General features: G+C 42.3%; 1 protein-coding gene across 2 annotated transcripts in view; it reads right to left on the reverse strand.

Moving 5' to 3' along the window:
• Window positions 1-15,282, reverse strand: part of NF1 (neurofibromin 1) — a 199,532-nt gene that overhangs the window by 171,727 nt on the left and 12,523 nt on the right. For both annotated transcript variants that reach the window (XM_063297286.1, XM_063297277.1), the window contains exons 4-6: window positions 8,913-9,103; window positions 4,853-4,959; window positions 3,129-3,196 (exon numbers count right to left, since the gene is read on the reverse strand). In XM_063297286.1, the coding sequence (XP_063153356.1) occupies window positions 3,129-3,196; window positions 4,853-4,959; window positions 8,913-9,103 (366 nt within the window). The remainder of the gene's footprint in view (window positions 1-3,128; window positions 3,197-4,852; window positions 4,960-8,912; window positions 9,104-15,282) is intronic.

The following is a 15,282-nucleotide window of genomic DNA, read 5'->3' on the forward strand; positions in this document are numbered from 1 at the left end:
CCATAAATCAGAAACATCTCAGAAACTACCAACAGACTGTTACAACCACACGGCATCACCGTAGCACATAAACCAACTAAAACTCTTCAAAACATCTTAAGCAGTCCAAAAGACCCAGTAGCCCAAGAAGAAAAAACAGGAGTTATCTACAACATACAGTGTAAAGACTGTAACAGCTACTACGTAGGACAGACAGGCAGAAGATTAGCAGAGCGCATCCATTAACACCAACTGGCAGTCAGAAGACACGATGAAAACTCCTTAATCTCACAACACATGGACGGACTCAACCATACTTTCAATTGGGAAACTGGGAGCATCCTAAACCAAGCCAAATCCAAAAACGCCAGAGAATTCTGGAAGCCTGGGACTCAGACAAAGCAGCCATCAACAGACACACAGAGATAAACAACATAAACAACATTTACATACCATTCAAAAGAGACAATAGAAAAGCCAAAAGACCAGAACACCTCCTTGCCAGAAAGCAAGACCCGGATATGCAAAGATTAACACTAGGATTAACACCAGATGAACCATCAAACAGCACAATATACCCTAATCAAGGAACTATTAACTCAGGCAATCAACCCAGCAGCAAACAACAGCCCAACCAAAGAACTCCCAAGGAGAGAACAACACCCCCACCAACACAAGCAGGGCAAGCCACAGTATATTAACTGAGAGCAAGGCCCACTCCCTCTTCACACTGAAGACGTTGCCTAGTCTGGCAATAGTCTGGCAATGAAACGTCTGCAAGAAAACAACAAGGCTCAGAGAGCACCAAGGACTCCACTGACTGTGCCTTAGGCACAGAGGGGCTTGGTCCAGTCACTTTCTCTCAGCCCCAGGAAGCAGGCAATGGCAAACCACTTCTGAAAATATTGCCAAGAAAACTGCAGAGACTTGTCCAGGCAGTCGCCGAGAGTCAAATCTGACTTGAAATCTGACACACAAAAGGGGGGGCAACCTTTATGTGGCCAAGGACTGCATCTAATACAGCTAAGGACTATAAAGTAGATGGCATCAGGTCATACCCAGGTTGGAGCAGTGTAGGTTTTCTTTGTTTTTTTCAATGACATCTATTTATTTAGGGTTAACGCAAAGACTGTGTCTGTTTTCTTCCACAAAGGTGCACATAATTGCTGTTGGTTTTCTGCAACCATGGTCAGAAGGTTGAGAACTGCAAAAAGGGGCTACTGACAAACAAAACAAGATACCAAATCTAATCCTAACAACAGTACTACTACTACTACTACTATTATTATTATTATTATTATTATTATTATTATTATTCTGCCCATTCCTCATCAGGCAGCTAGCAAAGACATGCATTGCCTGAAGAAAACTGGCATGAGGAACCCTGGTAGACTTCTTTTCAGTTGACTTCTTCAGGACTTTATCCATTCAGAATCTGCAGGGGGGGGGGAACAGTTCTCCAATTTGGCCTGAATGCGCCAACATCCTGACCATACTTTGTGGGAATTCTTTCTTGAATTTCCTTTAATTACTTCTTCAGGTTCCCCATCACCACAACTTCAAAAATAGTTTGCTATATGGTAAGGACGAATCACGCTTTGAGAAACAGAAATCCAAGAGAAAATAACTGGGCAGTTCTTGGGTACAGAGACACTGTCCTGTTCATAATCAGATCTCGGACAAACATAAAAGAACTAAGGGGGCATCTTACGACCTTTTTTGCCACCGCTGCAAAAAAAGGTCATAAAAGTGGATCGGATTCGCTTAATGACCACTTCACTTAGCTGATACCTAGACCTCCAAGAAACAGACCTTTCTATCAGCCAGAACTTTCTTCCCTATCTACCCCACCAAAAACCCTGCCAACTGATTGCAGGAACAAGGGGAAGCACACACTACACTTGTGTAACCACTCCAATGAATAAATGCTGATGAATCAGTCTCGGGAGGTCTACCAAAGTCAGACTACGCACAGATGAAGACCAGCCTGGATATCAATATTCTGCTATAGTCCAACTGAACTCTTACTTCTGCTCTTCCTCCCTTATATAAAATTTGTGCCTCCCTTCTAGCCACAGGTTCAGAATTGGCACAATCTGGGGGCCCCTTCCACACCCAGCAAGACTACAGTGGTAGATTCCATTTCAGTTCAGTGGCACTTCTGGAAAGTAAAGCCAGGGACAAAAGGCTACAAGGTAGGGATTGTCTGCTTCGGGGGGGGGGGGGTGACAACCACATGCATCAAACATGTTTTGGAGAAAATGGTCAGGGTTATTCTTCTGGCCAGTTCAGTTCTTCCTCAATAATTTATTTACTTATTCAATTTGTACAGCTGCCCATCTTGCCAAGGTGACAACAGGCAGTGAAGATACCTTTAAAAACACCACCACCAAGAATGATTAAAGCATAATTTTAAAAAAGGCAGCTGAGGATAATTCCTCAACAACCATTAACAAAACCTCACGAGGCCCACTAATATAGTCCACGATATACTAAAACTGCCTTTGTTAGAGGCAAACTAATGAAGGATCAAAGATGGATTCAGGACAGACAAAATAAAGGACTTCTTAAGTTGGTGCTCTAAAGGTATGTTCAGTTTCAACTCTCCAAATCCCAGGCAAGCCCATCCAGTGCTGACAGATCTGAAGGACATAAAATTGGCAGAGGCTGGCAGAGTTCAATATTGGAATATGCTCTCAGAAGTGAGAATGGCCACCAGCTTGGATGAAATTTGGACTAGTTTATTGCAGAGCAGGCAATCCACAGCAACTAGTCAAGAGAGCTATACATTACTATAATGAAAGCGGTTTATCACATAATACCAACTGGTCAGGCAGAAGGATGCTGTTATTTTTCCATCCTTCTTTAGTTTCTCAGAAGCATCTAGCTGGCCACTGCAGGAACAGAATACTGGACTGCAGAGGGTCCTTTGATCCAGCATATCTAAGCCCCTGAGATATCTTTGCTTATATTCACTCAATTTGGCCTTCCATTTCTGGGAGAAAAGGCATCGAGCATGCACACGAAGATGACAGAAATGTGTAAGCATATCCGTAGGCTCTTCTAACTCCTGTGCTGGGAAACTATTTCTCTGCTCAAGTTTCGGCAAAGACAACCTGAAAAAATTACAAGCAAGGGAAGTAACATACCTTTTCAAGACTATTGATAACTGCCAGTTGTGCTGCTTTTTTGAGAGCTTTGAACTTAAAGACCATCTCTGTAAAAGCGAAAAAATAAAATGGAATTCATAGGGTGAATTGGATGACAAATGCAACAAAATTAACTCGCTGATCTGCAAACTTTTGTTCCTAATTACCTCACCACATAAGTAGTCATTCCCATATCATTACCTTTATTTTATATATTGTGCCTTCACTTACTAGAGGAATTTGCAGTACAGGTAGTCCTCACTTAACAACCCTAACTGGGACCTTAAGTTCCACCGCTAAGCGAAGCAGTCATTAGGCAAAACATCACAGGACCACACCGCTTAGCAATGGAAGTTCCAGTAGCCCCAGTTGTTATTGTTAGGCCAGGACCTCACACTTCTCCTGCCCTGCCACACTCACCTCCACTTCACCCTCCCCCACCCTCCTGTCTCCCCCCCATCTCTGCCCTTTTGGCCGCCCTGCATTCCGCTGTCGCTGACACCTGCAAAGGGCCAGCAGCTGCTTGTCAGCAGCGGGAGGAAGACAGCAAAGGTCAACTGGGGGCAGCGGGGTGGGGTGCAGGGCGGCCAAAAGGGCAGAGATGGGGGGAGATAGGTGGGTGGGGGAGTTGAAGTGCACACTGTGGTCGTAAATGCAGACAGGCTGCCAAGCGCCTGAATTTTGATCACATGACCGTGGGGACGCTGTAACAGCTGTAACTTCGAGGACCGATCATAACTACCATTTGTTCAGCGCCACTGTAACTTTGAATGGTCGCTGACCAAATGGTCATGAAGCGAGGACCACCTGTATCTTACTACTTTGATAGAGAACAGCAGGGCTAAATGGAAAGCACATGTTTATTAAGATTCAGACAGATTCTCCTTCATATCCCACCAACCTCTGAATGGCACCCAGCAGCTATTTAAAAAAGCCCAACTTAAAATACCCCGCCTTTTCCTGTTCACTATTTATAATAGCGAATCCATTAAAACCAGCACCTCAATTGTTGACATCAGTGGAGATGTCCTGACTGAATATAGGACACCCTGTGGTCGCCGGTCATTTTTTTAAATACAAGTTTTGTATCTCCCACATGGCTTTTACTAATATACATGAAACACTGGGTAATTGGGAAAATTTGCTTAAGAAAAGATGTATGTAAATACAGATGCAAACTTTATGAGATCATTCCTTTGCACAGATCACATTTAAATTAGCCGTAAGTATGGAAACAGAATTCTACAATCTGAGACACTCGTAATGTTTTGATGGTTCAACTCCCATAATTTCCAGCTAACACAGGCAGAAACATAAGGCTGTTCTGGTTGGGAAATCATGGGAACTGAATTCTAATACATCAGAATGTACTGGAGGACACCAAAAAAGATGACTTTTTTAGAGGACCCAAATCACATTTGTACACAGATTTTTTTTTTTTGGTTGAGCTAAATCAGCCTTTACTTATCTGGTATCCTTAAATATGTTGGACTATAGTTCCCATCATCTGCAGGTAGTAATGTCAGGTTTCCTGGGGATGAAATAATTTATAGCCTAGCATATATGAAGAGCGTCAACTTGGGGAAGCTTGGACTAGATCTTGATAAGCAAAAAAATAGCCATTTGCTTTTACACAACTTCTTCCAATTTCAACAGTGTCCTTTCAAAAAATATAATCAGAATCACAGCTTTCAACAAGAACTGTCAAGAGTTTCACTGCATACCTTGTAGTATCCGCTTTAATTTAGCACAGTCCACACTGATGTACTGTAACAGCTCAATATCATGAACATCAGCATTGTCTTCAGAGCAGACTGTCAATTCCTGCAATCTGTAAAAATAAATATCCTTCTTAAAATAGAGAACAAAGCTTGGATGGTGGAGTGGGGAGGAATATATAAAGTGGTTTCATATCCATGAATATAAGGGAATTAAGGACAACTCGTCAACTTCTGGAATTATAATGTATTGAAAGCGCACAGACAATGCAACAGGGTTAAGGACTTCAGATTTGTTAACTTTGAAATGATTCAATATTCGCTAATTTGCAAAGCTGCAGATCACATTCCCCCACTTGAATGCAACTGCCTGAGCTACTGAGTTGACAGTACCTCTAAGTCATCCTACCATAAAACCATTTCTTGATTAAAAACTGGTAACATTTCCACAAGGTTATTTTAGCCCCACCTGTTTTAAAGTGCAGTGAGAAATTTTACTGTACCCATTATTCCTGTGTTGAGGAAGTGTATTTATGCTATGCTCTTCCCCTGCACAGATTATGTGCTGTATAAGAAATTCTATATCAACTACTTCTACCCTTTGACATACAAAAATAATGACAATTAGACCAACACTTCTGCACGTGGCATAAACTTACTACTCCACTGTGCAACGAAGCGCCTGAATCAAAGCTTTGTTTTATGAATATGAAGAGGAAGTTTTGTTGTTGTTGTTTATTCGTTCAGTCGCTTCCGACTCTTCGTGACTTCGTGGACCAGCCCACGCCAGAGCTTCCTGTCGGTCGTCAACACCCCCAGCTCCCCCAGGGATGAGTCCGTCACCTCTAGAATATCATCCATCCACCTTGCCCTTGGTTGGCCCCTCTTCCTTTTGCCCTCCACTCTTCCTAGCATCAGCACCTTCTCCAGGGTGTCCTGTCTTCTCATTATGTGGCCAAAGTATTTCAGTTTTGCCTTTAACATCATTCCCTCAAGTGAGAGGAAGAGTATACTCAATTAACAGCAATACTATGTTAGGTATGTGCTATTAATTTACATGCAATATACCCCAAGTCACTACTGCAATTTCCATGAGTATGGACCCATGACGATCATTCACAGCTCCATAATCAAGTCTGCCAAAAACAAAAATCCCAACCGTTCATGTCTTGACCCCAATAAATTCAATTAGCTGTATAATTAAATTTACATCTGTCTTCTCTCACTTGCCTCAATTTCTAAATGACCCATGTCCTGGTCAAGGAGGTACAAATAACTAAATCAGCCATTCTGTGCAAGCTGAAAAAAACCCTTGCCTAAATCTCAAATCTACAGAGGCATATCTGAAAACACAGGCAAACACTAAGGGAGTTGTTCATTTCATCTATGCACAAAAATATTTAATTCCTCCAGCCTGATATGGGAATATGATAGAAATCCCTCTGCAGATCTTAAAAGCAGAAACATGGTTCTCCAGAGAAGCAAAAGCAAGGTTGGTAAATTACATTCAACCACTGGAGATGGGAGCCAAATGGCTACCTCTTTAATGTCTACGCAATTGAGATCACAAATTGAAAGCAGTTTAAATCACCCTCCTACCCATCTTCCCAACCTATACAGCCAAGATGAGGAAAGAGAATGCCTAACGACATGATTCAAGAAGCATATTTATTTCTCTCTGCTTCCCTCCTATGAATACAGTGTCATCTATCGTAGACACAAGCTGTTGCCATTAAGACATTTAGCACAAAAAAAAAATGCCACTTCCTTCAAAGCCAGATACTTAAAAAACTTTTTGGAACAGAAGTTATCTAAAGGTCTTTGAAGTTTAGCTGACATACCCTTTAATTGCAGATCTACTGCTGTGATAACTAGGGACTGAAGCTGTTCCTGCCCAGGACATACTTCAACAGAAAAACTTTGTCTAATCTCATGCCCTTTGGGTGCACTGGGAACTTCCTTTCCGGAGACTTCTCAGTCAATGTGGCCAATTGGGTACAACAAAATGTGGAAGGAGCTTGCCCCACAAGTGGCATCAGTTTTGGATGTGTCCAATCATCAAGGCTTATATTTTAGACAAAAAACTAATGAGATTGCTTCCCACCATCATATCTAGAATTAGGATGCCCAGTTAACTTTTGCTTTGCTTTTCCTAGGCAGATGGGCATACTCTCAAACAAAGGATTGGCTTGCGGTCACTTCATATATAATAATAGTTTAAATGAAACCCTAGAGTGGATATTCAATCTTATTAACAATCTCCAACTTAACACCATTGCTAGAAGAAAAAGATACAAAGAAAGCAGCCTTCCCCAGGTCAGGAGACTGGTTTGACTTGCCTAATACAGGATCTTCTAACTAAGGTGCTCAAATACAAGCCTCGTGTACAGGTAGTCCTCAACTTACAACCATTCATTTAGCAACTGTTCAAAGTTACAACCGTGCTGGGAAAAGCGACTTGCAACCAGTCCTCGCGCTTATGGCCGTTGCAGCTTCCCTGCAGTCACGTGATCAAAATTCGGGTGCTTGGCAACCAGCATGTATTTATGGTGTTTGCAGCATCCCAGGGTCATGTGATAGCCATTCGCAACCTTCCCAGCTGGCTTCCGACAAGCGAAATCAATGGGGAACCGTGATTCACTTAACAACTGCATGATTCACTTAACAACTGCTGCAAAAAGTCATAAAATTGGGGGTGATCGCATGATGCCTTGCTTAACGATGAATTTTCCGATCCCTATTGTGGTCACCAGTCGAGGACTACCTGTATAGAGACTGTTCAATCACCTGCTACCTCTCTGAGGGACTGCCTCTCCCCAGTTACATCAGCCAGCCCCATTAGAGCTGGCAGAGAAGGCAAGCTGTGGGTACCATCTGTGAGGGATGTATATTTGGTGGGTCCCAGGGGATGGACCTTCTCTGCTGCGGTGCCCTCCTTATGGAACATTTCCCCCCCTCCCCAAAATCAGGTTAGCTCCATCCCTCTTGACGTTCCAGAAATCCCTCGAGACCTGGTTATGCCACCAGGCCTGAGGCTCCTAGGGAACCAGAGACATGTTCAGATGGCTCCACAATTAAGGTGGATGTGCTCACTCTCTCTCTGCCTGGGGTTTGTATATTTGTTTTTAATAATGTTTAACACTGATTTTGATATTTCTATAATGTTTTATACGCACGTTTTTATTTGATTGTTGCATGCCGCCCAGAGTCCCCTTTCATGAGATGGGCAGCAATATACATTTGATTAATAAATAAATACCTGATGGCTTGAAGTTAGTCGTGAGCAAATTCCTGAGGGCCAGGAACTATTAACTCAGTCCCCTAACCAGCTGGAAAGCTGGAGGTGGCATCAGTGGAAAGTTAATGTCACAGGAAGGGATGGGGGCTACGGTTTCATTCCACTTTTTTTGATAGGAAGGGGAGCAGAGTCTTCAGGAGAAGAACCGATCCTACTTTCACCTCACTCACCTTCCCCTCCACCCCATAAGGCCCCAAATTCAGCAAATCAGCAGCTGGAGTTTGAGCCATTTCGGGGGTTTTGAAGGTTTAAGTATAGAGCAGTTTGTCTCCCAGAAGCCTCGTACTGGCATTTCCGCTTTTATTTTGGAGAGAGAGAAAAAAAATCACACAAAAATTTGGCTATTTACCATCAAATCTCAATGGTGCAATCTTGGAATGGCCCATACAAAGGCCAAAGGCTGTCGCTCTTTTTAAAGAAGAGATAGTATGGAGTGGACCTGGGACCGAAGTGTTTATGGCCTCTCTGCTAGAAATCAACCGTTTTAGTGAGATCTGTTGTTTCCATTTCTGCACTCTCAATTATTTCCACCCATCTTCGGGTACACCCTTTCAAATGAACAAAATTAATGGAAACCTACACTGATAACTGAAGTCACATTGAACAGCATACTATAAATAGATCACGAGGTCAGAGGAGACAGGCTATCTGGGGCACCAATATTTTGGCTCATTCCAGAATCTCTTGATCTTGCTTGACTAAAGTCAGGGGATGCCAGCACAACTTCCAATGACCTTTTTAAAAGGCAATATCTCCTCAAGCACTCACCTGGTAGAGATACGGCTGAACACCGCGTTAAAATTGTTGCAGCTCAGAGAAAAGAGAACCCCAGATGCAGAATTGCGAAGCTCTGTAGCATGTTGATTCCCTTCACGGTAGGTATGGATGAAATGGCAGATCTCTGGCAGCAGTTGCTTGACCAGCATTGTCTCATCAAGCCGCATGGTGTCTTTGGGTTGCTAGAAGGATAAAAGTCAGAGGGAATGGCCTTGAAGCATTTCCACAGCTCTGATACTCCAGAGACCAAGGAAATGTCCTTCACTCACTAGGTATCCAAGTTTTTTTCTGTAAGAAAACTGTAGGAGCGTTCGAAAGCACAGCTGATTAAAAGCTCCACTCTTCCAGTTATTTACCTCAACTGTGTGTGCTGCTAGGACACAGTTGGGAATGTCTCAGTTAACCATGTGGTAGCCATGTTAATGGCCTTTCCAAACACCACAAAGAGGCTGGAAAATCAATACTTGCCATGGAGGAGGCAGGTAGGTGAAAACTGAAGTTGCTACAGAGACAGCTCCTAGAGAGGACTCCCTCAAATGCAGAAGAAAAAGGGTCAGTTAAATCCCCAAGCAGTTCTTTTGTTGACATGGCTGATTTATGTACTTATTAGGGCTGATATGCTGTTCCAATCCAGCTGGATTGACTGGGGGAAATAGTTTAATCGCAGATGGATCTGGAGCTGTCTGGAGCTAAATCTAAATTAGGATTAGTTGACTGGATCAACTAACCTTGCTTCCTCGTTCACACAACATGCTAGCCCCATCCATCATGCGCTAGTTAAGCATGATATGTGAACAAGACCACTGTATGTCTGAAATATTGGGAAATACCTAAGCTTACTGTGGAAAAATATAGTACATCAGTCACCCTCACAGTCATGCTAATTTGCTCAGGAATTTATGCTGTCTCTTCAGAATCTTTTAACATGGCTGAGGAAAGCACAAGATGCTTTTATCCTTTTAACACAGCATCCCACTATAGACACAACTGTTCATTTCTTCCTTTATCCACATAAGGACTGGTTTCCTACAACAAGTCAGACTGAGCTAAAATGGAGTTGGCTAGCTTGTAATTCAATGTATTAGGAGAAATTCACTCACTGCCTTGGCATGCTGTGTGAACCAGACCACTGTGCTAAGCCAAGACATAGTTGATCTAAGGGGCATAGCATCTTATGTGAAAGCAACAGTGGCTTTTGTTAATGCATATTTACGATGAATGGTGTTGTGTGAGCCTAGCAATGAATACCTTTCTAAAGGCTTGTGTGGAACCTCAAGACTATGATCCAAAAGTAGACTTTGGCTCAATTCCCTCCAGACCCTGGTGGTAACCCCAAATTATGCTCCTTCTCTCTAGCTATCCAGGTAAATAAAACATTTACATTCTGCCTTTCCCTCAATCAGCATGACTGTCTCTTTGAGAGAGAAAAGACTGACCAAAAAGGAGGATTACAGCAAAATGAAGCATAGTACTTAGAGCATCTATCTGCCTGGAAGCATTTCTGCCTCTCTGGGGCGGCAGAGGGGAACAAGACTGATAGAGACACTGAAGAGGAAGAGGACAGTCAGCTCAGCACCTATGCAACCATACAGCTCCAGTCAGCCTTATCTTTATTTTATTCACCTTATGTTTGTAGAGTAAAACAGACTTTTGAATATATGGGTGGATATATTAGAGAGAGAGAGACAGGCAGACAGACAGACAGACCCAGGCCTCCCAGGAGTCAGGAGTGCAGGTATAAATTCATGGCTCATTTGTATGGATATATGACTTTATTGTCCATTCTGGTTCCAACCTCAGTCACTACAGTGCTGTATTGATAGATGGATTCCAACAGGCTCAAACTGAGAAAACATGGAACTCAGAATGAAAACAGTTCCCTGTTTCACTGTCACATATATGTCAGAAGGCTCCTTGGGGTGCTACCCCTACATGGTCAGAGATTGGGTAAATGGTAACTAAAGCAAACAAAAGCCTTTTCAGTGGCAACCCCTTTCCAGCAGAACACCATTCCCAGAGACACTCAGCTAATGCCAAGTCTGGGCAGAAGGCTAAGATTCTGCGTGCCCAGATTTTCAAAGTGCTTCCTTTTTATGGAAATTTAATGCTTCACATCAATTCTACTTGCACTTGGTTCTTTTACTGTGGTTTTATTTTTTTTTCCCCTTTGGAAATTCTGGTGTAAATAATTAATTCAAGCCCTTTCCTTGCAGCAAGTTGGGTGGAGCCAGGCTGAAGCACGGTGGGAAAGAATCATGCTAGATTAGGACTAGAAACGGCATGCTAGATTGCTCTGTTCTTCAGAGAAAGGTACAATTTAGTTTCACAATACTATTTAGGATTACAGGTAACATCCTTTCTGTCCTAGCCTCCTCCCCACCCCCTCCAGTTAGAGAGCAAGCAAGTCAACAGAATCATCAGCGAGAGTAAAACCCACCTGAAAAAAAACATGTCTTATTCCAGTCCAAGCTGGAATGAGACAAAGTTGTCGGCAAGACAGTTAGCATCATCAGTTTGAGACCAAGGGTTGAGGTTTCTGAAAAGATTTGCATGGCTTGAAACACAAAACAAAGCATACAAAGTTGGGCTTTTGCAGCATCACGCTATATCTGGGTGAATCAGGAAAGAGTGTGGAAGGAAAGGCCTGGCAGTGGCCAGCATGAACTCTTCCTTCCCTTTGTTTTCTCCCCTGGGACTTTATGGAAGCCTGAAGAGCACTGGACCACACCTGGTTTCCAATTATAAAAGGAAAATTGTGTGTGTGTGTGTGACAAACAGATAGACAGAAGAGAGAAAGAATCTACAGCCCTCAGTGCAGCTCAGTAGGTGACTGATGAAGAGCAGATGTGGACTTTGGCAAACCAACAGCAGAAGAGCTGAAAAGGGAAGCAGAGCCCAGCAACCTCAGCACTCCAGCAGAGATGCTGACAGCTACACCCAGGTGCTGGTGAACACCTTCCCTTCCACCACCCCCAGAAAAACACAGACTGAGGGACAATGCTTCAGCAGCAGGTCAGAATGGCAGCTGACAGCAACAGAAGCCAACTAACTTGAAGGTGGCTAAAGACTTGGTTATAAGCTCAGGCAACAAAGGAGAACAGAATTGTTCATAGGATTTTTAGGAATCAGATACACACATGCGTGTAAGTATAGACATTAATGTAAGTATAGCATAGATATAGTGATATGTGTTAATTTAGATAAGTTTGTTAAGCTTTTCATATAATAAAAGCCTCCAGGGTTTTATTACAGTTTCTCAGTTGGTGGTCTCTCACACCTGGTGTCATTTCCCAAGACTGAATTATTCTAACACAATTTTATCAATATTTCCTCCTCATGCATTTGATTTTTAACCACTTACTTCCTAAATCCTCTAACTTTGTCCATAACGCTCTCACTCCTTCCCGTGGGTCTTAGAGATATTATCTAAATCTTTGTTGGTAGGTGTAGTTTGTTACCTCATACCTATACAATACAGCCTCTTTAACTCAATTATAGTCAGAGGCTTCTTGTGCAGGGCCACCTGTAAATACTGTTAAAGCTTTTCCTGTTAAGCACAGAACCAGTCAAACGACCCACTCTTCCGTAGGCCATTTGCAAGCACCTGCAACATGTTCGAACGTTACAAAAAGGATTATGGACAGTTGTTCTTGATTTTGTATGATCAGCACTGCTTTGGGTTCTGTTTTTCCAATGCAGTGTTTCTCAGTCTTGGAAACTTTAAGATGTGTGAACTTCAACTCCCAGAATTCTCCAGCCAGCATCCTTTGCTACTCCTGGCCAATAAAATCCATCTAGGAGCTGATATTGAGTTCTCCCTCTACCTACCCAGCTAATGAGCTTTTATGAGCTAGTTACAGGATATACATCTATGGGGAGCAATAGGAAGGAAATGGGTCCCTATAAGAAGATCAAAAGGAAGCCTTGGAACTTTTCCCACTAGAAAATTCCCAGTAGTCCTTTCTACTACTTGTTTCCCATTTACTTTTGCAGACACTGTCTTCTCTTGTCCTACAGGATCTTTAAGAGATGCCTTTTTGAAGTTTATTGCAACAATCCTTGACTAAATGCTTTGGTTTGCCACAGGTGTAACATTTATCTTATTGCTTCCTAATCAGGGAAGATTTCCTGTCCCTTCTGTTTTCTTAGGTCCCTCTTTCCTATCACCTATTAATGTTGACTTTGCCAATCTAGGTTTCTTTTTCCAATTTCTAACCCCTTTTTAACCTTTTCAGCCTTTTGTGTAACTGAGTAATCCTCTGCAACAGCTTTTAGCCCTGTTTCTGTGGACCAGAATTTAACAGAAGATGGCAGGACTTGGAGAAATTATTCAAACACAATTTCAACCAATATTTCCTCCTTACCATATATTTCTGGTTTTGGTGCTAGCACTACAGGGGAATGCTGCTCACTAAATGATGGTTCTATCCTAACTCTAACATTTTCTCTCTTTCTGAAGAACTGTTCTGAACCTCTCTAGGATTCTATATGGCCTTTACCTAATTTTTCGCTGACTCCTGTATCAATCCTATGCCCAGTTAAATGCATTATTTCTGGTATGTCTGGAGACTCCAAAACTTAAAAAAACAAAAATTGAGATTGTCTTTCTGGGATTCAGATAGCTCAAGGTTAATCTGAACTCAGTCTGGTTTCTTTTCTTCCTACACTATTATTTCTTGATTTTACACAGAGTTTAGTCTACCCTTGCCCCAAATCTATTTCATAACCTACTGGTCCTACCTGTCTGATTATACGATAAGGACTTTGCCCTTTTGCCTGGAGTTTGCACTCTGAACTGTGCAATAAAAAAAGGACTTGATCTTCTGTCTAAACCTTCCTTTTTTGCTTTTTTATCATACAATGTCTTTTGGGCGGGTCATAAATTCTCCTCAGACCACTGGATAAATTTTTTTAACTTCACCCTTTACTCTAGAATGTCTTCAACTCTATGACTCTACCTCTATTTTAAGATTTCCAAGATATTTTGTGGTCTTCTACCATATAATAACTCAGAAGGATTACTGTACAGGTAGTCCTCGCTGACTGCCTCATTTACTGACCATTCAAAGTTATAACAGTTGAGAGAAAAAAAGCTTTGCAACCAATCCTCGCATTTACAGCCATCACAGCGTCCTGCAGTCACGTGATCGCCATTTGCATGCTTCATAACTAGCTTCCAACAAGCAGAATTAATGGAGAACACGGAAGTGAAATTGTAAGTTGCAGTCACGTGATGTCTCACTTAACACAGCGGTGGTTCACTTAATGATAGAAACAGAAGTGAGGTAAGTCCATCATGGTCATGTAATTTTCCACTTAGCAACCATAGGACTTAGCAACAATTGTGGTCAGTAAGTGAGGACTACCTATAAAGCCTATTGAGGAATGGGGAACTTCACAATAGGCAAACAGTAAGTATAGCAACCATGTATCCCAGTGCTTTGGGTCTTGGCTGGAAATGTTAGAAGAGCCTCAAACCAAAAAGAAAAGTAAAATAATTCTTAGCTTCAATAGGGTATTATAGCAGATTTATTCCCCATTTTGTCACTGAACACAGATTTAACCTGAATAAAGGAACCAACCCAAGTTAACTGGACTCCTATTTGCCAACAAACTTGATGACTTGAAAAAGGCATTATACACTGAACCAGTTCTATGAGGACTGGACTATAGTCATCCTTTCACTTTAAATATTGGTGCATCAGCAGTTTTGGTTACTTTTTTCCTTTTCTTGATTTTGTGCGATTAACAATGCTTTGAGTTTTGTTCTTCTAACTAGTTGGCATTCAGGACAAGTCCAGCAATACTGGCCGGTCTCCTTTGTTATTCCTGGCCAATAAATCTACCTAGTGTTCAATACAGAGTTCTGTCCCTACCTAAATGTCCAGCTAATGGGCTTTCATAAGCCAATTGCAGGATTTGTTCTCTATATCTGTGGGAAATAATGAATTGTTCCAGGCTCTCCTTAGTGTCAAAGTAGTTGGCCTCACAGGCACTGGGAGCAGTCATCAGGATAAAGTGCAGCTTAGCAGTCACCTGAGCAGGTGTAGACTTTACAAAGGAAAAAAGAAAAACAGAACCTGCACCCAAGAAAAGGGAGTCTGGACCATCAGAACAGAGCTGATACTGGTCACCCCTGATTCCTACAGCCAGTTTACTCAATGTCCAAGTATTCTCAACTAGACCAACCTACTTCAAATGCTTTCCCATGCCACCATGCCCTCCTCCATATCCTTCCCTTCTGGTTCTTTACACAAAGATGGTGGAGTTCCCTTAAGGTGGGTAGATGGGGCTTGGGTTCAGATTCTGGATCTTTGGGAACAGAGCAATAAGGGCCACTGGTGCTAGGCCCAGCCTCTCT

Source organism: Candoia aspera, chromosome 1 (genome assembly GCF_035149785.1).
Source record: "Candoia aspera isolate rCanAsp1 chromosome 1, rCanAsp1.hap2, whole genome shotgun sequence".
NCBI lineage: Eukaryota > Metazoa > Chordata > Lepidosauria > Squamata > Boidae > Candoia > Candoia aspera.